Source organism: Pristiophorus japonicus, chromosome 11, assembly GCF_044704955.1.
Source record: "Pristiophorus japonicus isolate sPriJap1 chromosome 11, sPriJap1.hap1, whole genome shotgun sequence".
Lineage (NCBI taxonomy): Eukaryota > Metazoa > Chordata > Chondrichthyes > Pristiophoridae > Pristiophorus > Pristiophorus japonicus.
The window spans coordinates 121821397-121845936 of record NC_091987.1 but is presented as its reverse complement, the minus strand read 5'-3'; the positions used below and the strand labels follow the sequence as shown (position 1 = coordinate 121845936).

Sequence of the window (24540 nt, the reverse complement as noted above, 5' to 3'; positions counted from 1 at the left end):
CTTAACAAATCAATTAAACAAAATAGTTCAACTTGCATCCTGGTTATGTGCTTTATGTGGCATGTGCAGAACAATTAATATTTTATTGTAACTGGTTTCAAAGTGGAAGGCCATTGAAAACATAAATTACTCCATTAACAGAGTCCTTACACCGTTAAATAGCAGATTTACTTTCTCGATTAGTTTAATTTGTGAACAGCGCAAACGCAGTAATTTCTTTTGACATACATGGGGAGGGTGACGGCAAGCTCCAGTTTTTGCGAGGCCAAAGCCGGAGCAGCACAAATTGTCCAGTAATTTGTGCCGATTCATGCCACAAATTGCTGGATTAAAATTTTAATTTTTTTTTTTACACACTGCAGGTAGTAACGTAACAAATCAGTTTAATCAATTAAACAAATTAGTTTAACTTGCATCCTGGTTAAGTACTTTACGTGGTATGTGCGAAATAATTATTTTATTGTAACTGGTTTCAAAGTGGAAGGCCTTGGAAACATAAATTACACCATTAACAGAGTCCTTACACCATTAAATAGCAAATTGAATTTTCTGCGGTGAGTTTAATTCGTGAACAGCACAAATGCACCTTTAATGCACTGCTTTTTCTGGGCCTAAATGAATAAAATATGCCAACAGTGTAAATTGTGCAGACTTTCAAAAATCATTGTTATTTACATTTTGCCACAAAATCAGTTTGTGCATTCATGCATACCATACTACCACAAAATTAAAATAAAACTTAAACTTGAAGTAGCTTAGTGTTTTTGGAAGTTGATAATCACTTAAAAGCAGGAAAGTGCCTTCAAATCTTTTTTGAAAAAAAATGAATTCAGTATCCAAAATCAAGCAATTTTTTTTCATATAAATCAACCCACTTTACAGAATCCAAAAATTCTTTTATGAGCAAGCATAAAAATATATACAAGATCACCCAATATCATAAATAACCAAAAGTCCTATGACTGAATATTCTTCATTGAAGTGGGTGAATATCAGATTGGTTTTCAAAGACAGACTTGATAAATTGTGTCTGTAGACAAATGAGCTGTGGACTCTCCTCCTGCAATATACAAAAACATTTGATACAATTGACAACTGGATCTAATAGAACGTTATATACAGTTGAATCTAGCATCCACATCAGAACCTGAATTTTGTAAATGCATTCCCTGATTACTAAAGCAATGTGTTAGTTTAATATGGAGAAATGTCATAAAAATAATTCATGAATGACTTACCAAAATCACACAACTTTAACATATCATTGTGGCTGATTAAAAGGTTTTCTGGTTTGATGTCTAAAAAAAGAACACATTCCCAATGTTAACTCACCAGAACTTTAAACAGGATCTCAACTGACAATCTGAAAAATAATCCCCCCACCAAATTGTGCGGCATTATTTTAGAATTAATTTGTTTCCAGAAATTATGAACATTATTGACTGGCAGAAACTCAACATAATTATCTCTAGATTACATTACAAATGATCCTACTTGTACAAGTTCATCAGGCACTTGATATTAACTAGTTAACAAAAAAAGTTATAGAAAAAGAACCAACAGAATGTGGCCAGTTTTCAGAGTCTTGTCTGTTGACAATAACTTTGCAGGAGAGACAAATCAAATTCTACCAAATCTTTGAGGAAAATTAATGGCTGACTCTGGGTCCTCCTCGTCAATATGAGCAACCTTCTCTACACTGACTCTCATGTGTAGAAGTGCCTATGTTCGTTGGCCTGGCAGTATCAATACTTTGCATCAAAGCTAAAGGAATTCCTCTCAATAACTACCCAGTCCATGTAAATGTTCGCAGACCATGTAGATGAAGGGGTGACAAAACAAAAAAAGTGTTACTCCGTCCCTATTACTCGCATCTCCAAGCAGATGGTTATTGGAATAGCAACAAGACGCTTGAGAACAGGCTGCCAAGCTTGCATCTCAGACAGAAGTGTGCAAGGGAGCAGAGAGAAGAATTACAGAGGATATACAGCACAGAAACAAGCCATTTGGCAAAACCAGTCCACGTTGGCGTTTATGCTCCACTCAAGCCGCCTCCCGTCTTTCCTCATCTAAATCTATCCGCATAACCCTCTATTCCCTTATCCCTCGTATGCTTTTCTAGCCTCCCCTTAAATGCATCTATATTATGCGCTTCAACCACTCCTTGTGGTAGCGAGTTCCACATTCTCACCACTCTTAGGATAAAGAAGTTTCTTCTGAATTCCCTACTAGATTTCTTGGTGACTATCTTATATTACTGGCCTCTAGTTATGCTCTTCACCACAAGTGGAAACATTCTTTCTGTATCCACTCTATCAAAACCTTTCATAATTTTAAAGACCTCTATGAGGTCACCCCCATCCTTCTTTTTTCAAGAGAAGAGATATCCTTTCCTGATATGTATACCCTTGCATTTTTGGTATCATCCTTCTCTGCACCCTCTCCAGTGTCTCCATACCTTTTTATAATATAGCGACCAGAGCTGTTCGCAGTACTCCAAGTGTGCTCCAACCAAGGCTCGATACAGGTTTAGCATAACTTCCCTACTTTTCAATTCTATACCTCTAGAAATAAACCCGTGTGCTTGGTTGGCTGTTTTTAACGGCCTTGCTAACCTGTGTCGCAACTTTTAGTGATTTGTGTATTTGTACTCAGAGATCCCTTTGTTCCTCAACCCCACCGATAATCGCACCCTTCAAGTAATGAGACCTCCGTATTTTTCCTACCAAAATATAATACCTCACATTTATCGGCATTGAACATTTGCCATTTATATGTCCATTCTGCAAGTTTATTAATGTCCTATAATTTGTTGCAGTCCTCCTCTGTACTGACTATCCTCCCCCCCCCCCCACCACCCCCCCACACACACAATTTGGTGTCAGCTGCAAATTTAGAAAATGTGTTTTTGATTCCAAAGTCTAAATTGTTAATATAAATTGTGAACAACAGTGATCTTTGTAGAACACAATTATCCACCTTCTACCACTGTGAATAGCTACCTTTTACTCTCTACTTTGTCTTGAAGCCAGCTAGCTATCCATTCTGCTACTTGTCCCCTGACTCTGCATTATCTCACCTTGTTCATCAGTCTATTATGAGTTACTTTATCGAAGGCCTTTTGAAAATCTAGACAAATTACATCGACTTATTACCAGTGTCTTTTAGAAGTGAGACAAATGTTTAAAATGACTGCTTCTATTTGAAGTATTTACATTAATGGAACCCCATCACATGAATAAGTTTGTACCGCACACTACCCGACTTGGAACTGAGCCACACAGTTCAGGAAGGTACTAGATTTAAGACTTGGTCTGTGTTGAGCACTGTCATCTCAGTCGGGCAGCAGTGTGAACACTTTTATTGGGCTCAGGGTCCTGGGCTTTGGGGAAAGGGGAGGGAAATATCAGCCAGGTATTCCATCCTGATTGTTGCCGGTTGATTCCTGCTATAAAGTGCAGGTGAACAGGATTAAGCTCAGCTGTGATCACTTCTGCACACCCAGATGATGATGAAATAGTTTGTCAACATTCACCATAAGTGAATAACCACACGGGTAAGGTAAGCAACAATGATTCACACCCCAGAAGGAGTCTTGCCTTAAGGACAATGAGGAGAGATACAAAAGTATAAAAATGGGGGGGGCGGAGAAATAGTCCAGGAGTATATTAGTTTAATTTCAAACTAAGATCATGCCTCAATCAGTATTCCCAGTAACTCCAATCCTACAAAATCAGCTTTTCATTAGAAAACATGAAGACTCAATCCATGTCTGAGCAGATGTTAAATACAAAATGGATATCCGATTATCAATGTGAATGGACGAACTTACACTCCAATTATCATGGAATGGGATGAAACAGTCAGTTCTCAATAGGTTGTGTTCCATGTACAATCAATTGTTATACTGATTCAGAGCAATTGCAAGCTCAACCACAAGGAGAACTGACTGAGGAATTGGAACATTCAGTTACATTTTTTGACTTTTCCTCATGATCATCAACAGCAGCACAATGCTGAGTGAAATCATACTGTTCTTTGCAAAATTCTTTGAGAACATGTTGAAGTACTTTACTGAATAAGGATGAAAAAAGATAGAAAATGAGGATATACGTGTTGTTGCTGAAACAAAGGACTTCAAAGTTCTAACTTTTGCAGTGGTTACCTCGATGAACAATATCATTCTTGTGGCACCAGTGAATTGCTTTGATTAGTTGGTAGATATAGTTTCGCACTTTTTCAGGTTGAACGCCATTTGGCATCTCTTCAAGTAATTCAAGCATATTCTGGAAAGCAAATAAACATGTTCTTTCCATACCATGAGAGAGAGTGTTACTTCACAAAGTAGTAAGGTAAACAGATAAGCAAATCCTATCAAATTTTAAAATACTGCACTTGGATTTTGCCCACATTTGAAAAGTATATATAATCAGTTATTTTTATTAAAATGGGAAACTCAAATATCAGCGCTACAGTACAGGTCCCTTCATTACTGATCTGGAATTTGCAGTGGGTAATAACAACAAACAAACTGCGCACGCTGTTATTACCCCTTTGAAACCGACCGCAACCTCAGGTTGTAGCTAGTGTGCATCCTAATGCAGAAATCTTAAGTTGCCATCAATCATTCACTGCCACCCTCTCTCCCTCTCCCCACCCCCCACCCCCCACCATAGCCGGCATCAGTTGTAATCAGGGAAATCATGAAACTAATGAAAAATTGGGCTTTTCTGCATTAATATTGCTGTTAAATATATGTACAGCGTCGAAAATCCAGATGTCCGGAATCCGGACACCGGGATGATCCGTGGTGTGGTCGTCTGGAATCCAGAAAATGTTTCGGAATTCGGATCCTCGCCTCAGGCCACCGCCGACCTCTCCCCCACCTCAGGCCACCGACTCCCCCCCAAGCCCCGCTGCCCGCCGGACCCCCCGTTCCTTAGCTCGGCCCGCCAAACTCTCCAGGCCTCAACGCCCCATGGACCTTACCTTGACCCACCGCTCATTACCTCGCCCCAGGCATTTCCGGACTCAGGACCTCGGAAGACGTTATGAAGTCCGGAAATACACGAACCTGGGCTTGGGCGTTTCCGGATTTGGGATGTCAGAAAGACATTCCGAAGTCTGGAAAGACAGAATCCGGAGCGGCTTCGGTGCCGAGGCTTCTGGATTTTCGACACTACTTGTAGTCCAATAAAAGTTAGACCTTGTTGGATTCGGTGTAACTGGGGTTTTAACAGCTGCTTAACAAACGTTATGGCCCTAAAATATTAATTTTCATTTTGTGGAGTGTCAAATTTCTCCATTATAATTAAAATTCATTTTTTAAGAAACTTAGAAAAAAAAACCTGTTTTAAAAGTTTGTTCATATTTATTTCAGGTTTACCTTTTCCCCATGTGAGAGCCCAATCTTTGTTTTGGGCTCTAACATTTTTTTTAAAGTCAGAATAAAAGCAACTTCTTCACTTCATGGTTCCCTGAGAGAGAGGATTCTGCATTGTGATTGGCTGTTTAGACAGAGTGCACAAGGAATTCCCCACTATACTACACTGATCTAACATGCGGTTAAAGGCAAACATCTTGCCACAGCGATCAAGAATCTTTGTGGGCAGCTTTCTTCGGGGCCAGCGGCAAACACCTTTGCTTCGCCACTGACTGCAAATTACAGACCAATATTTTCACTAGCAACAAATTAAGCTAACAAAAGTCACATCAGTATTGCAGGATGTGATCAGATATTCACAAGACAGTAAAAGTAAAATAATTCACTCAATTAAGATCAGTTCCAAAAAATTACTCTCCTCCTTTTGTATCACTTAAATACTGAATCTACAAACCAACACGTCATATTCCGTGCAATTTCTTGCCCCTCACCATTGTAGATACTTTTTTCCCCTCCTCTCTTGAAACCAGTAAGTCATGCTGAAGTACTATCCCACAGGTACTTGGAGCCCTTCAGTAATTTGGCTAAAAGACTATTTGTCACGTTAGCCTCGACAGCAGAGTGTAGAAGACTTGACTGGATGGTATCCCAGCCAAGCCTAATCCAATTCTGACCTCCCGCTCCTCCACTGGTGGCCGTGCCTTCAGCCTAGGCCCGAAGTTCTGGAATTCCCTCCAGAAACCTCTCCACCTCTCTCTCTTCCTTGAAGATGGTCCTAAAAACCTACACATTTGATCAAGCTTTGGGTTACCCATCCTAATATTGTGTGACTTGTTGCCAAATTTTATTTGATAACACTCCTGTTAAGCACCTTGGGATTTTTGCAAGTTGTTATTGTTGTTCCTTTCTACACCTGTGCACACTTTGCAAATTTCTGGGTAGTGACTGTCGAAATCTCGACCTCAGAAAAGAATAACTCCGACACTTACAGCTCCGATGGAAGTTTCCCTTTTAATTTACTTGCTCGCAAGGGGTAGGTTTCACTCAGTCAAGGGCCAAATGAACACCTCCGCAATGGTACAGCTTCACAAGATATTTATACAGTAAAACCCAAGTTCTGGCCTCTCCCTGTGTATTGCTCTGTCTCACAGTCAGTGAATACAGATAAAGAGTTAATTACTATATCCTGGTCCTGAAATGGTATCCAGATATTTCCTTTTGTCAGGGTTATCAGAAAGCCAAACGGCCATTACTCCATGAGTCATAGGTAATGGGCTATCACCTGTCTTGTATTGTATCAGGATTATCCAATTTCCTGGTCAGTTTACCTGTTTGCTTCAAATGGATGAGGTAAAGGAAAGAGATAATGGCTAGAAGATAAGGGTGGGGTGACATGGAACTCCTGTAGTGTAGACAATAGGAGAGCACCATGGGGGGTTACTTGTCTCAGCATGACTTGTCTCCTAGCTGTCTGATAACCATCAGCCATCTAACAGCAGGTTTAGCTGTTCATAATAAGCTGGCTGCTAAAATGCAGAAAGTTCTGGAAGGGCCAGGACTCCATTTTAATCAAAAGGCACACAAATACCGTATGGTATCAGCTTAGATAAAAATACATTTCCACATTCCCCCATTTTGTCCTTCACAAGGACAACTCAATCCATTCTGATCTTGTACAGTCTCTCCATTTCCATTTCTTTTAGTTTCATTACTCACTAGGCATATTATACCCTCAGGATTTCCTATTCTGGGAGTAATGCTTAGGAAGGGAGGCTGATGGTTATTATCATAATTGGGCTGGTACCATCCCTGGAAGGCTGTAAGTTTATACCCTGCCGACCTCCATTCTGTTTGCTCCTTTGTTTCTGGCCCCTTAGTTAGTTTTGTCCTGTTTTGCACTGTCAACCATTCTACCATTTCTGATTCGTTAAAGGGGACAGATCTCAGGGGAATACCCCCCCTGGAGTGGACAGGTACATGGGAACATATCCAGCAACTCGACAAGTTTCTTTCTTGAGCATACCTATGACTCAGAGCCATAAATACGTTTACGTGCAATTCCCTTCGGTGGTGGGTCTGTACCCCTGGTGTAATCAATAATGTGAAGTAAAACCCTGTCAAGTTGTTATTGTTGTTCCTTTCTACACCTGTGCACACTTTGCAAATTTCTGGGTAGTGACTGTGGGCTCATTTTCTCATCCCGAGCCCAGACAAACTGAAGCCACCTTTGTATCCCAATCAAATCTTTGGCTGACATCTCCTAACCCAACAGACCATAGATGGAAACTGGGACATTCGTGGTCTGCAGAGCCGATTACCAAACCACGTGATGCATTTACACACTGAGTAATTGGGGAAAACTTTCCACCTGCAACTTTTGAAGGAAAAGCCGCCTCTGACATCAGGCAGAAAATCTCTAACTTAGAAGTTGTTCCAGTAACACTCACCTTTTCGACATATTCAAAGACTAAATAAAGTTTTCCCCTTCTTCGAAAAGCCTCTTTAAGTTCAACAATGTTTTCTTGCTTCAGAGTACGGAGCATTTTAAGCTCCCTTAATGTTGTCTCCTTAACTTCTTCATTTTCTGGGAATAAATGCATTAAATATTAGTTGCTACAACTTTATTGCCTCTTCAAAAATTGGTGAAACATTAGATTTTATCAAACATAAAATTAATATTCATTATTTTTTTTAAGAATTTTGCCTGAAGGAAAGAAGAAAACAGAAACAAAAGTTCTTCATTTCTTGTTTCCTTACAAAATTGCTCTATCATCTTCATTCAAATGAGAAATTTAATTACAAAGCTTCCATTTGCTCTAGTAGGGTCTGTAGGATATAAATGACAAGATTGACACAGAGGTCCAATACATGTTTTCTTGGGATGCCTCCTCTACCCACAAGTCAAAAAAGATGAAACCTCATGTTCCCACAAGGTACTGGGTTCTTCTTTCTATCTTGACCATTGACTGAAGTTGAATGTGTTATCATCAGACATGACTAGCAAGATAGAATCTCACAACTGTTTGTTTTCCTTCCAGGATCTCTTGAACCCAGATGTGCTGCAACATTTTTTCAAAGAACACTTTGACTAATGAAATAGTCAGCTCACTTATTTAAGAATGTGTTCACCTTTAAGGGTCTATAACTGGAGCAGTTTTGAGATTTGCTGGTGTTCACAATTGCAACATGTTGTTGACCTAAGAGCATGAGAACATAAAATTAGGAGCAGGAGTAGGCCATACAGTCTCTCGAGCCTGCTCTGCCATTCAATAAGATAATGTTTGAACTTCAACCTCAACTCCACTTTCTTACCCTATCCCCATATCCCTTAATTCCTCTGGAGTCTAAATATCTACCTCAGCCTTAAATATACTCAACGACTGAGCATCCACAGTCCTTTGGGGCAGAGAATTCCAAAGATCACAACCCTCCGAATGAAGAAATTCCTCCTCATCTCAGTCTTAAAAGGTCGACCCCTTATCCTGAGATTATGTTCCCCTAGTTCTAGTCAGGGGAAACAATCTCTCAGCATTTACCCTCTCAGAACCTTAAATATTTCAAACAGACCTGTTCCCCAAAGAGTTATTTACCTAATCTCAAATTTTGCTTTAAAGGTCTATGTCCTCACTGGCATACTGGACTCCCATCTGAAAGTCAGAAAACTGATTGAAGTAATTTTGCAATCTTCATCACACTATCAACTTTTAGAAACATTTTGTATAACTGAGTGACTGCTGCCAATGAACCGGAAGCTGTGCAGAACCACTGTGCATAAATGTCAGATCCCAAATATGAAAAAATAACATTCACCGCAACAGATAGCAATAAAAGCATGCTAATCGAGTACAATAAAACTCACAATTTGACAACATCCTAATTACCACCTTCAAGTCACATTTCGGAAGTTTAAGCAGTCATACTCTCGCTCTTCTCGCGATCCTTCTCTGCCCTCACTCTCGTTTTCCTCCCCAGTCACTGTCTAATGCTCATGAACTTTCCACACTGTCTCTATTCTCTTTCTCAATGATCTTTTTCCCAGCTGATTAAATCCTACCATCTTGCGCCTGCATTCTGTTCACCAGCCGCATGTCAAACCACAACAGACAGAGGACCTGATAGTGATAAACACACTCCGTGAGAGTATAATAAAACTCTCAAAAGTTAACATCCTACTATCACCTTCAAGTCACATTACAGACCTCACAATACCTGCAATTTTCATCCCTTACCTTTCTCTCACTAATCTGTGGGAAATCCGGCAACAAACAAAAAAAGCCACTGAAACTGCACATGCGCAACTACTTGCGGTTCTTTGGCAGCAATCGTTTCCTTTGTCTAAACCAGGTGATGAGTCAATGTGAATCACCAACAGCGCCAATATGCCTAACCTGCTACTCTCCCTGGATGCAGAAAAGGACTTCAACCAAGTGGAGTAAAAATTAAACCTCAAGAATGGTATTTGGAGAGAAATTCAGAAATGAATTCAAATCCTTTAGTCACATGCAGTGTGTACAGTAATCACTTCAGCTCGCCTGCATTCCCACTCCAGGGATCAGACATGGCCACCGGCCACTACCATGTCCCTTGATCTTTGTCTTGACCATTGGACCTCTAACAAATGTTAGAATCAAACCAAGCATGCACAGAGTACAAGCAGTGAGGGGCTGAACACAAAACATTCCTAAATATGAACAACATACTACTATAGAAGAACAACCAGTCTAACCGCTCCACTTCCCACAACGAGATTCTGGCTGAAGCACATGGAACCTATGCCAATAAAAACTAATGATGTGTTGCAACCCCTACCTCATACTGGAATCTGACACACATTCTTCGAGGCTCATACATCACCTCCAAGCACAACAAATCACCCATGAAGGACAACTACCCCAACACAGCAACCCTCCCATGTAAGGCAGCAGCTCCACATAACAGGTTCACTAGTATGCAGGTCCACTTTACTCCATCCCAGCCTAACCAAACCCCCAGAATCAAGGCCAAACTATCTGCTTCTGTGCCTTCACTTGCAATGGTACAAGTGTAATCAAAATCATGCCCAGAAATCTGGATGCATTAATGCACTTATAGGAACAGGAGTAAGCCATTCAGCTCCTTGAGCCTGTTCCGCCATTCAGTTCGATCATGGCTGATCTGTACATCAGCTCCATTTAACCGTTGTTCCATACCCTTGATACCCTAACCTAACAAAATCTATCAACCTCAGTCTTGAAAATTTCAATTGACCCAGCAGCCACAGCGAGTTTCAGATTTCCAATAACTTGAGAAAAAGTACTTCCTGATTTCATTCCTAAATGGCCTAGCTCTAATTTTAAGTTTACATGCTCTTGTTTTGCTTTCCCTCACCAGAGAAAATAGTTTATCTGCATCTACCCAATTGAATATCTGTCATTTCAAATACTTCGGCATAACATATTGGTGAACATACACATGAGAATTCAAGGACAAAAAGTGTTGACCTTACAGGGCCACAAGGAATCCTAGTTATAGACTAAATCTGCAACACCTATTGAATAAAGTTCAACAGTCACTGCCATTTGTAAATCATCCCTGTCCTGCCCCGTGCATCATTTTTCATAAGAACTTAAGAAATAGGAGCAGGAGTAGGCCATTCGGCCCCTCAAGTCTTCTCCGCCATTCAATAAGATCAAGGTTGATCTTCTACCTCAACTTCACTTTCCCCATATCCCTTGATTCCCTTAATATCCAAAAATCTATCGATCTCTGTCTTGAATATACTCAATGACTGAGCCTCCACAGCCCTCTGGGGTAGAGAATTACAAAGATTCACAACCTTCTCAGTGAAGAAATTTATGCTCATCTCAGTCTTAAATGGCCAACCCCTTATTCTGAGACTGTGACCCTGTGTTCTAGATTCCCAGCCAGAGGAACCAACCTCCCTGCATCTACCGTATAATCATTTTAGCTCATAATTTATGGTTGGAGACTTCCCATGGGTGGATGCCTCCGACCGCAAAAATTTCTACGAAAGTACCCGGTTGTGCTGGAGATTTGGAGACTTGCGAGTCCTGGGCCTCTATGCAAAGGCCTTCATGGAGGCCCACATTTCCCAGGAGCGTATGGACTTCGTACGCATCCCTGGGATCACGTGGGCCGATCCAACCTAGCAAAGTAGGCGTATTCCCGAATAACAAAGTATAAATGGGAATACACCAAAAACACAAATGCTGTAAATACATTTTCACATATTTCAAATTAATCAAAATGGAATTTAATTCATTACTTGAAACAAAAATAAAAAATTTTGAAAAATAAATTTACATATTTTAAAGGGTCTAAAAATAAACTTAGCTTATTTAGCAGGATTTTAAAAGTTAAATTTTTTTTTAATGTATTATTCCGTACTTTAAATGTCTTGCGCTGATAAAATCAGGCATCAGTCATAAGAATTTCAAGGGCATTCGCTGGGCAACAGTTGGCCAAATAACCTAACTCTCCGCCCTTTACTTTCGGATGTGGTGGATGACAAATCACATGCACTTCACATGCCTAAACCCGGAACCTGTGGGGCCCCTATGGGCGCGTGCGCACCTCGTACGCACCCCGATTTCAGGCCCTTTGCATGTTTCAATTAGATCACCTCTCATTCTTTTAAACTCTGGAGAATAGAAGCCTAGTCTACTCAATCTCTACTCATAGGACAATCCCCCCCACCTTTCCCCACCCCCAGCCCCATTCCAGGAATCAGTCTGGTGAACCTTCTGTTGCACTCCCTCTATGGCAAGTATATCCTTCTTTAGTTAAGGAGACCAAAATTACACAATACTCAAGGTGCGGGCTCAACAGGACTCATATAATTGCAGCAAGATGTCTTTACTCTTGTACTCAAATCCTCTTGTAATAACGGCCAACATACCATTTTCTTTCTTAATTGCTTGCTGTACCTGCACGTTAACTTTCAGTGATTCGGATACCAGAACACCCAGGTCTCTCTGCACACCAACATTTCCCAATCTCTCATCATCTAAAACATACTTTGCTTTTCTATTTTTCCTACCAAAGTAGATAACTTCACATTTCTCCACATTATATTCCATTTGCCATATTCTTGCCCACTCACTTAGCCTGTCCATATCTCTTGAAACGTCTCTGCATCCTCCTCACAACTTACAGTCCCACCTAGCTTTGTATCATCGCAAACTTGGATATATTACATTTGGTCCCCTCGTCCAAATCATTGATATAGATTGTCAACCCAAAAATTACCATTTATTCCGACTGTTTTCTGTCCGTTAACCAATCCTCAATCCATGCAAGTATATGACCCTCAATCCCAGGAGCCCTAATTTTGTTTAATAACCTCGTGTGTCACCTTATCAAATGCCTTCTGAAAATCCAAATACACCACATCCACTGGTTTCCCCTTATCTATTCTGCCAGTATATAACCTCAAAAAACTCAACAGATTCGTCAAACACGATTTCCCTTTCATAAATCCGGGTTGACTATTGTTTTCAAAGTGCCCTGTTACCACGTCCTTAATAATAGATTCTAGCATTTTCCCCACTACCAATGTCAGGTTAACTGGTCTGTAAATTCCATTCTCTCTCCTTTCTTAAATAGTGGGTTTACATTGGCTACCTTCCAACCTTCAGGAACCGTTCTAGAATCTATGGAATTTTGGAAGATGACAACCAATGCATCCACTATTTCTTTTCATGAGGAATTTCCATAATGAAGGGTTTCATATATCTGAAGCTAGCTCTTCATAGTTTCCTTAGGCCAAAGTTTCCGGTTCTGGCGAAAACGGCACGCCTCCAAGACTTATGTGACCTGCCTGGGCTCGAAGGTGCGCCGGAATCTTCTTCAGCAACTCTCCGGTCCTCCTGGAGCGCGGCGACAGGGGTGGAGGGGGGAGCGCGGCGGCAGGGGTGGAGGGGGGAGCGCGGCGGCAGGGGTGGAGGGGGGAGCGCGGCGGCAGGGGTGGAGGGGGGAGCGCGGCGGCAGGGGTGGAGGGGGGAGCGCGGCGGCAGGGGTGGAGGGGGGAGGGCGGCGACAGGGGTGGAGGGGGGAGGGCGGCGACAGGGGTGGAGGGGGGAGCGCGGCGACAGGGGTGGAGGGGGGAGCGCGGCGACAGGGGTGGAGGGGGGAGCGCGGCGACAGGGGTGGAGGGGGGAGCGCGGCGACAGGGGTGGAGGGGGGAGCGCGGCGACAGGGGTGGAGGGGGGAGCGCGGCGACAGGGGTGGAGGGGGGAGCGCGGCGACAGGGGTGGAGGGGGGAGCGCGGCGACAGGGGTGGAGCGCGGGTTGGGGGGCACTCAATGATCGAAGGGCCGGAGGGGAGAGCAGAGGTGCCTCCTCTCAGCTTCCCCCCCCCCCCCACCACACAAACACCCCCCTCCACCCACACACACACAAACACACACCACCCCTCACTGTCAGAGAGAGAGAGAGACACTACAGAGAGAGACACTGACAGAGATACCTTCCCTTCACATAAAGGTTGGACATCTATTTTTATTGATTGATTGCTTATTACTTTAGTCTTGGTGCTTTAGGTGCAGGGTTCCTTCTATTTTTTATTCATTAATTGCTTATTACTTTTTGTGCTTCGTTTCGTGCTTGGTGCTTTAAATGTACTGTTTTGTTTAGTGCATCGTGCTTTAAGTGTACTTTGCTTCTTTAATGTTGTTGTGAAGGTGTTTATGGAAAATCCTCTAACTTCCCTTCACCCCCCCCCTGTTGTGATGTTGATGTGTCCTTTGTGTTTAATGCTTCCCACCTGCGGTCTCTGGCTGTGTCTGCACTAACCTTAACTCGAGGTAAGGTTTTTCAGAACTTACAAAAGTGGACACTTACTCCATTCTAAGTTAGTTTGTAGTAAGTTTTCACTGCCGAAACTTGCAAAACAGGCCCGAGTGGCTGGACATACCCACTTTTGAAAAAAAAATACCTTACCTAAAGCCAACCTAAACTAACTCACTAGAACTGGAGCAAACTAATATCCAAGAATTGCAATTTTTAACATACTCCAAACTAAACTAGTTGCTCCAAAAAACTAGGAGCAACTCCACCCGAAACTTGGGCCCATAAATTCATCAGCACCAATATTTATCAGAGAAGGAGCATCCTAGATGACGCTGATATTCTCAACAGTTGGTCTATGGGTGTGAATATCACTGTTGATGTGAGCAGAGCTGAGAATCAAGGATGTATGAACCTGTTCAAATCCTTTGATTGAAGGAAGTGAAGTTCCCAAGTTACAGCCTTGTGTGTCAACAGATGCCATTCTAACAGTGACATTACTGGGAGCAAATGCAGGAGCCTAAGATACCTTGGTCCTACATATTCAGTCAAATCAGAATCAACTACAAAATATGATCTTTTGCTTCAAATTTACATAAGCTCTACATTATAAGAATTTTACTGTTAATACTAAAAGTTGGCATAGTTCTGAAATCCTTTTACAGAAAGGAATTATAGTTCAAGCCGCTTACAATGGAATCACCTGTATGTGGATCATTTCTGTTGTAACTGGCTGGCAAGCTCCTAGCAAATGACTCATGGGCTCCTTCCCGTCCCAGTTGACTCCCAACGTTTAAGCAGGCAAGCTATATATTAAATTTAAAGCTCGCAGCTTCATTGAGATGTAACCTTGGTGTTGTATTTGACTCCAAGATGAGCTTCCGACCACATATCTGCACCATCACTAAGTTGACTATTTCCACCTCTAACATTGCCAGACTCTGACCCGTCTCAGCACATCTGCTGCTGAAAACCTCATCCATGCCTTTGTTACCTCGAGACTTGACTATTCCAACACACTCCTGGCCAGCCTCCCATCTTCCTCCCGCCATAAACTTAAGCTCATCCAAAACTCTACTGGCCATATCTTAACTCACACCAAGTCCCATTCACCCATCACCCCTGTGCTCGCTGACCTACATTGGCTTCCAGTTGAGCAATTACTTGATGTTAAAATTCTTATCCTTTTTTTCTAATCCCTCCATGGCCTCGCCCCTCCTCATCTCTGTAACCTCCTCCAGCACAAGATATCTGCACTCCTCCAATTCTGGCCTGATGTGCATCCCTGATTTTAATTGCTCCATCAGTGGCAGCTGTGCCTTCAGCTGCCTAGGCCCAAAACGCTGGGATTCCCTACCTAAACCTCTCCGTCTCTCTTTAAGACACTTTTTAAAATCTAGCTCTGTCCTAATATCTCATGTAGCTCGGTGTCAATTTTTTTTTGATAATGCTCCTGTGAAGCGTCTTGAGATATTTTACTATGTTAAAGGCACTATATAAATGCAAGTTGTTGTTGCTGAGATCAGTACAGTGGAGCTACAGGTTCTGAATTTACCACTGCACAAAGCATGCCACTAAAATGGTCGAGTGAGCACAACACTTTAAATTTAATATCAATTGGTATAGAAGTAATCAGCTACTACATTTAACCAATGCTCCACTGGCTGACATGGAAGTATTTTTAAATGGGGAGAGGGGAGCCACGCCATGATGAGGAATGGAACAAAGTGTTACCATGAAATTGGGGTATTACTGTTATTTAACTGACTATTGATATCAGTCATTAATGCTACATGTGTAAAGGTTTAGGTATGACTACATGCCAGGAACAAGATTATAAATTTGGTAGAAAATATTTTCCATGATGCACAAGGGTTATGATCAACTCGTTTTATAGTAACCACCAGCTGTAGAACTTTACATGACCATTAGGTAGTGCAGTAATGTTTTCTTTGTGAATGTTCCTACAGGTTGCACATACCTTCACTGTCCTTGAACTTCTTGATAGCCACAATTTCATTGGTTTCCTACAACAAATTAAAATCAAAATTAGCAAAAAATAAAATACCAAGATAGTCATTTCAACCCATTAGCATAATGCTTTTATTTGATACCTGAACGTAGAGATTAAAAGTTGTCAAAAAATATCAAGCTACTTTCATAGAACAATGAAAATAAGTTAGTTGATAAGGCAATTATACAAAACCATACGAAAGTGCTTTCAAGGCTTTAGCTTGATTATAACATCTAAACTACAGGTTCCAGAGAGTAAATGTATAGAATACATATGTAAACATGTCACATAATGTAACAAAAGTCAGTAACCAGTAACATTTTATAATGTCCCTTCAGGTAGTTGAATATCTCATAGCAATGGGAACACGTGAAAGATTAAAAATGGGACAAAATACAGTTGAAAAGGCAGGTTCTAAAGAGAATTTGAAGGAAGGAGACAAGTGTTTTTGTAAAGAATTCCAAATAATCTGGGCTGCATGACTGAAAGAATGGCTTCCAAGGAGTGGAGTAAGTGAGTAAAGAATAGTAGGAATGAGTCAGAGGAATGGAGTGGAAAAATGGAACATATTACTCAAGGTCCCTCAAATAAGGTGGGGCAACAGCATGCAGAGATTTCAAAAGCAAGGAAGAGCTTGGAATTTTAAATTACTGAGGGACAGCAAACTTGTGGAGCTACATAGGGATACGAATGTTGAAAATGCTGGAATCTGCATCAGAATGGACTCAGCAGTTCTGCATTTATTGGAGTTTGTGAAGGATGGGATGGGAGGGCATTTGAGAAATCAATTCTATAGATGAAGAAGGGTCTCAGCAGCCTAGAGAGTAGGTTAAGGACACAAGTGGGCAATGGACACAAATAGGTAGTGCTCCTGAAATGGAAAGATGCAATTTCTGGCAAATGACCACATGTGTAACAGAAAGATTAACAGAAGACCAAGGTTAGACATCACCTGGCTGTTCTTCTCAGTACAAGAGTAAATGGATTGGGAGGCAGCCTTTGCTGTAACAATTGCCTACAAGTGACTGCATCAAACTCAATGGAATCAACATGTCTAAAAGAAGCAATTAAATTACCTAACAATTAAAATTAATTGCTCTGCTTATTATTAGGCAGATAAAAAAAAGTGGGGGGAAAGAGAGAGTTGATGTCCTTTTAATGACTGAGCTGTAACTGTGTGGGCTACTTTTGGCATTTTTTGCTATGCCAGTGCACTTGCCTGGAAGTCAGGTGCTATGACAAGCAGTTGATGCTGTAGTTTATCCAATGGACTGAATGGATAAGTTCCAGGTCTGTAAAGTCCAACACTGCCTCATCCAATGTGGGATTACCCACAATCTATTTTTTCAATATGAACTGTAATACTGGATCCCAAACCACTGAGATTTCCTCACATATTTGATTTATCATTGGATAATTTCTGCCATACAATCCCCTTTCTACTCAACTGAAAGTATGAATGTTATTTGTGGTTGTTCTTAATTCCAGATGAAGCCATGCTACTTTGAAATAAATTGGCAATGATTAAATTGCATCAAAATATATCACTTACATTATTAAAAATAATTCACAAGTATTCTGAACTATGCCAATACTGTGCATTTCCTCTGAAAAGCTTACAGAAGTCTCAACAAAAAACTGCTTAAAAAGGTTAAATGACAGAAAAATGAGAATGAAAATGTAAATTAAAAAAAATAACATTTTCTCTCAAAACTATTAGGAGCTATGATTTTGATGTCGGGATTGTCGCATTTCCAGTTGCTCTAGAGTCAATTGTCTGTGAACCCTGGTCAAATTTAACAGTCTATCGAAAAAAAATTTTCAACAAAGACTATGTAAATTTTTACTAGAGTAAGAAAACCATATCTGCGTTTATAGTTTTGTGCTCCCAATCTGTTCTCTATTTTTTCTGTGCAGACCAAAGCACCTTTGGACTCCCCTCCACAAACTCCGCACCCTTTACATCAATTCCACCCCCCTCCTAAGCCATGGTCTCTTGCCAAACCAGACTGTTCACAACCTCTGTATCTTGTTAAGACAGAGCTGAGTTTCCCATCCCATATTCTCTCCATCATGATGATGGCTCAATTCCACCTCCATAACATGGACTGCTACTACCCTTTTCAGCCCATCTGCCGCTGAAACTCTCATCCACATCTACATAACCTCCAAGTGTGACTATTCAAATGCTCCTCTGGGCGGCTTGCCACTCTCCACCCTCTATAAACTTCAGCTCAGATAAAGTTCTGCTGTCCATATCCTAGCTTGCGCCAAGACCTGCTCACCACCCATCACCCCTGCCCTCACCAACCTAAATAATGTCCTGGTCCCCCAATATTTTGAATTTAAAATTCTGATTCTCACGTCTCAATCATTTCATGGCCTCACCCCCACCTATCTCTGCAATTTTCTCTAGCTCTACAATCACCTTGCCCCCCCATCCCCCTCCCTCCCCTCTTTTTTGCTCCATGACCAGGCCTTAACGCTGCCTAAGCCCCATGCTCTGGAATTCACTTATTAAACCCCTCCACCTCCTTTAAAAAACTTAAAAGCCCACTTCTGCAACCAAGCTTTTGGTCACCTCTCCTAATATTTCCTTCTTTGGCACAGATTGTACAGAAATGAGAGAACTGGTACTGCAAATACACTAATTGTTTGAAAAATGAATTTGTTGTGTCTTTAATACTCTTATGAATGACTCCACGAGGTCTAGTATTGTACTTCAGCTGTTGTGACCTTAGTCCCATTTATTGCATCTCCAGAGTGAGGCACAAGCATGGTGGGCAGCCCTTTATACTGGGCCCTGCACACCTATACAGGTGACCCTCAGGTCTCCCACCGCAGTGCACTCTGGTGGCACACCTTATGTGACTACACAGTTAGTATCCATGGTCTGCATACATGACAGAATTAGAAGGAACAATGTACAGTAGTCAAAAGCACCATTTTTTGTTTCTCTAATTATTAGACTCAGTTACTGTAATTATTTTAAAACAACACTCTTCTGGGATCCAATTCAGCCCCACTGTACGGGTTGAAATTCTTGTGTGAACCTATTTCAGGTCCAAGACACAGAACTGTCCTTAATTTGTTACGAACTGATAAGTTCGCTCATAGGGGTCAGATGTAGCAAATGGAACGGCAGTGTGTTACCTCAATTTAATTGGTAACACTCTTACTTTTGGGTGAGAAAGAAGATTGTTAATTTCAGCCCCCACCAGGATTTGAGCACAAAAAGCTAGGCTGATACTTCAGCAGTCGAAAAGGAATGCTATATTGAAAGAGGTTGTCACCATTCGAAGATGAACAACCATTTTTTGAGTGTGCTGAGCATCTGAACTTCTCCTTCAAACAATACTAACAAAAAACAGCTATTTGTGGTATAAATGTTGGGTGAAGAATAGCTGCCGTGATTGCCCATACAACACTTATTCCAAAACAGTCATTGCATTACAACAGTAATTTATTTTGTGAAGTACTTTTGAGACATTCACAAGATAGAGCTATATAAATGCAAGTATTAGCTATCAAAGTTTTCTCGAAAGTGTCGATTCAGGAAAGCATGTCACATGTGCAATTCTGATTGGCTTAAATAGCATTTACAAAAATACAGATCACCAAGCAATGCAAACTAACTCAACTGTTATCAAAACATATAGAAATCAAACAAGCTGGAAAACAAATTAACCAGCAAGCAACAAAATGCTACCAATGAATAATCACACCAAACAAAAACTACCAACAATAACCACAAAAGCAATTAATGAAATCGCTCAATGTTTTTTTGCAAGTGCTTTCAATGATTTGTCACCAACTCTGAGATATGGATCTTTAAGTAAATTGACATTTAAAAACCAAAATAATTCCTCAAACTTTCCAAAAATTCATAAAATTGTCCTTGATCCATTAAATTGTTCTTGTTTCCTTACAAATCAATCCAATAAGGTTTTACTCCCAGAGCCTATCCTCGCTGAGGTCCTTGCTCTTTTTCTGGAGCTTTCTTTGTACAGCTGGGCTTGCCTGCCTTAATGTTTTTTGGATCAAGATAGAGTTATACAACTGCAAGTATTAGCTTTCAAGTAAGTTTTCTTTATTAGTACGCATTCAGAAGGCTTTGGAAAGCATGTCACATGTGCACTTAAGTTTCTTCCCTCCCCAGGAGACATTGTAACTATATCTTAAACACACATGCTCCCATTCGGTATCTCCATATCTTCAAACATCATCATTATCATAAATAGTCCCTCGGAATCGAGGAAGACTTGCTTCCACTCTTAAAATGAGTCCTTAGGTGGCTGAACAGTACAATATGAGAGCAACAGTCCCCGTCACAGGTGGGACAGATAATTGTGGAGGGTAAGGGGCGGTGGGACAGATTTGCCGCACGCTCTTTCCGCTGTCTGCGCTCGATTTCTGCATGCTCTCGGCAATGAGATTCCCAGGTGCACTTCCTCCACTTAGGGCGGTCTTTGACCAGGGACTCCCAGGTGTCAGTGGGAATGTTGCACTTTATCAGGGAGGCTTTGAAGATGTCCTCTGCCCACATTTGGCTTGTTTGCCGTGAAGGAGTTCAGAGTAGAGCGCTTGGTTTGGGAATCTCGTGTCTTGGCATGCGGACAATGTGACCTGCCCAGCGGAGCTGATCAAGTGTGGTCAGTGATTCAATGCTGGGGATGTTGGCCTAGTCGAGGATGTTCATGTTGATGCTTCTGTCCTCCCAGGGGATTTGTAAGATCTTAGAGACATCGTTGGTGGTATTTCTCCAGCGACTTGGTGTCTACTGTATATGGTCCATGTCTCTGAGCCATACAGGAGGGCGGGTATTACAAAACCCCGATAGACCGTGAGCTTGGTGGCAGTTGAGAGGGCCTAGTCTTCTAACATTCTTTTCCGAAGGCTGCACTGGCGCACTGGAGGCGGTGTTGAATCTCGTCATCGATGTCTGCTCTTGTTGATAAGAGGCTACTGAGGTTTGGGAAATGATCCACGTTGTCCAGGGCTGCGCCGTGGATCTTGATGACTGGGGGGCAGTGCTGTGCGAAGCGATCGGGCTGATGGAGGACATTTGTCTTATGGATGTTTAGCGCAAGGCCCGTGTTTTCGTACGCCTCAGTAAATACGTTGACTATGTCCTGGAGTTCAGCATCTGTACGTGTGCAAACGCAGGCGTCGTCCGCGTACTGTAGCTCGACGACAGAGGCTGGGGTGGTCTTGGACCTGGCCTGGAGACGGCAACGGTTGAATAGGTTCCCACTGGTTCTGTAGTTTAGTTCCAATCTAGCGGGGAGCTTGTTGACTGAGGTGGAGCTTGGCAGCGAGGAAGATTGAGAAAAGGGTTGTGGCGATGACACACAGCCCTGTTTGACCCCGGTCCCGACGTGGATTGGATCTGTAATGGATCCGTTGGTAAGGATCACGGCCTGCATGTCGTCGTAGAGCAGGCGGAGAATGTTGATGAACTTTTGGGGCATCCGAAACGGGAGGACGCCGCTCCATAGACCCTCACGGTTGACAGTGTCAAAGGTCTTTGTAAGGTCGAAGGCGGCCATGTATAAGGGCTGGCGCTGTTCCCTGCATTTTTCCTGCAGCTGTCGCGCTGCAAAAATAATGTCCGTTGTGCCCTGTAGAGGACGAAATCCGCACTGCGACTCCGGGAGGACCTGCTCGGCCACAGGGAGAAGACGGTTGAGGAGGACTCTAGCGACAACTTTTCCAGTGGCTGATAGCAGGGAGAATCCTCTGTAGTTGCTGCAGTCAGAATTGTCCTCTTTTTTCAAGATGGTCACGATCACTACATCTCTAAAATCTCCCGGCATGCTCTCCTCCCTCCAGATGAGCGAGATGAGATCATGTATTTGCACCAACAGTGCCTCTCCGCATACTTTAGTGCTTCAGCAGGGATTCCATCCGCTCCCGTAGCCTTGTTATTCTTAAGCTGTCTTATGGCTCTTTCTACCTCGTGCAATGTTGGGGTTTGACTGAGGTGGTGGTGGGTAGCATGCTGCAGGATGGAATCGAGAACACTTAAGTCAAAGGCAGAGTCCTGATTGAGGAGATCTGCAAGTGCTCCTTCCAGCGGGCCCGGACTGCCTCGGTGTCCTTGATATGTGTTTCCCTATTCTTGGCCAGCAGTGGAGGGGGGGGCCTTGAAAGTCTGAACCGTAGGTGGCCTTGACTGCGATGAAGAATCCTCGCACATCATGGCTGTTGGCCAGCTGCTGTATCTCCTGTGCTTTCTCCATCCACCACCTGTTTTTTAGGTCCCAGGTTTTTTGTTGGACCTCAGCTTTGAGCTGTCTGTAATGCTACTTTGCTGCTCCCAAGTTGGGTTGTTGCTTAAGGCGCTTACAATCTATTAGCTCTTGAATCGCCTGATCATTCGCATCAAACCAGTCCTGGTGTTTCCTGGTTGAGTGACCGAGCGTCTCTTCGCAGGCACTGATTATGGAGGCCTGGAGGGCAGACCAAGCGCTGTGGGCATTCTGCATCTCAGGGTCATCAAGGCATGCCAGGTTAGCTGTGAGACGCTGACTGTATAGGGCTCTCTTAGCTGGGTCTTTAAGTGCCCCGGCATTGACTTTTCTGCTTCTGCTGCCCCCTTTCCTTTGGGGCTATGATGATGTCAATGATGGATCGGATTAGGCGGTGGTCCATCCAACAGTCGTCAGCTCCTGTCATGGCGCGGGTGATGCGCGCGTCCTTGCGATCCCTGGCTCGGACGATGACATCGTCGAGCAGGTGCCAGTGTTTGGAGCGAGGGTTTTACATAGAAACATAGAAACATAGAAAATAGGTGCAGGAGTAGGCCATTCGGCCCTTCTAGCCTGCACCGCCATTCAATGAGTTCATGGCTGAACATGCAACTTCAGTACCCCATTCCTGCTTTCTCACCATACCTCTTGATTCCCCGAGTAGTAAGGACTTCATCTAACTCCTTTTTGAATATATTTAGTGAATTGGCCTCAACAACTTTCTGTGGTAGAGAATTCCACAGGTTCACCACTCTCTGGGTGAAGAAATTCCTCCTCATCTCGGTCCTAAATGGCTTCCCCCTTATCCTTAGACTGTGTCCCCTGGTTCTGGACTTCCCCAACATTGGGAACATTCTTCCTGCATCTAACCTGTCTAAACCCATCAGAATTTTAAACGTTTCTATGAGGTCCCCTCTCATTCTTCTGAACTCCAGTGAATACAAGCCCAGTTGATCCAGTCTTTCTTGATAGGTCAGTCCGCCATCCCGGGAATCAGTCTGGTGAACCTTGGCTGCACTCCCTCAATAGCAAGAATGTCCTTCCTCAGGTTAGGAGACCAAAACTGTTCACAATACTCCAGGTGTGGCCTCACCAAGGCCCTGTACAATTGTAGCACACCTCCCTGCCCCTGTACTCAAATCCCCTCGCTATGAAGGCCAACATGCCATTTGCTTTCTTAACCGCCTGCTGTACCTGCATGCCAACCTTCAATGACTGATGTACCATGACACCCAGGTCTCTTTGCACCTCCCCTTTTCCTAATCTGTCACCATTCAGATAATAGTCTGTCTCTCTGTTTTTACCACCAAAGTGGATAACCTCACATTTATCCACATTATACTTCATCTGCCATGCATTTACCCACTCACCTAACCTATCCAAGTCGTTCTGCAGCCTCATAGCATCCTCCTCGCAACTCACACTGCCACCCAACTTAGTGTCATCTGCAAATTTGGAGATACTACATTTAATCCCCTCTTCTAAATCATTAATGTACAGTGTAAACAGCTGGGGCCCCAGCACAGAACCTTGCGGTACCCCACTAGTCACTGCCTGCCATTCTGAAAAGTCCCCATTTACTCCTACTCTTTGCTTTCTGTCTGACAACCAGTTCTCAATCCATGTCAGCACACTACCCCCAATCCCATGTGCTTTAACTTTGCACATTAATCTCTTGTGTGGGACCTTGTCGAAAGCCTTCTGAAAGTCCAAATATACCACATCAACTGGTTCTCCCTTGTCCACTCTACTGGAAACTTCCTCAAAAAATTCCAGAAGATTTGTCAAGCATGATTTCCCTTTCACAAATCCATGCTGACTTGGACCTATCATATTACCTCTTTCCAAATGCACTGCTATGACATCCTTAATAATTGATTCCATCATTTTACCCACTACTGAGGTCAGGCTGACCGGTCTATAATTCCCTGTTTTCTCTCTCCCTCCTTTTTTAAAAAGTGGGGTTACATTGGCTACCCTCCACTCGATAGGAACTGATCCAGAGTCTATGGAATGTTGGAAAACGACTGTCAATGCATCCGCTATTTCCAAGGCCACCTCCTTAAGTACTCTGGGATGCATCCATCAGGCCCTGGGGATTTATC

General features: G+C 42.5%; 1 protein-coding gene across 3 annotated transcripts in view; it reads right to left on the bottom strand.

Annotated features, from left to right (window-relative positions):
- cdkl5 (cyclin dependent kinase like 5) overlaps positions 1 to 24540 on the bottom strand; it is a 180523-nt gene that overhangs the window by 69749 nt on the left and 86234 nt on the right. For all 3 annotated transcript variants that reach the window (XM_070893967.1, XM_070893969.1, XM_070893968.1), the window contains exons 4-7: positions 16152 to 16197; positions 7831 to 7967; positions 4166 to 4286; positions 1239 to 1298 (exon numbers count right to left, since the gene is read on the bottom strand). In XM_070893967.1, coding sequence (XP_070750068.1) covers positions 1239 to 1298; positions 4166 to 4286; positions 7831 to 7967; positions 16152 to 16197 — 364 coding nt within the window. The remainder of the gene's footprint in view (positions 1 to 1238; positions 1299 to 4165; positions 4287 to 7830; positions 7968 to 16151; positions 16198 to 24540) is intronic.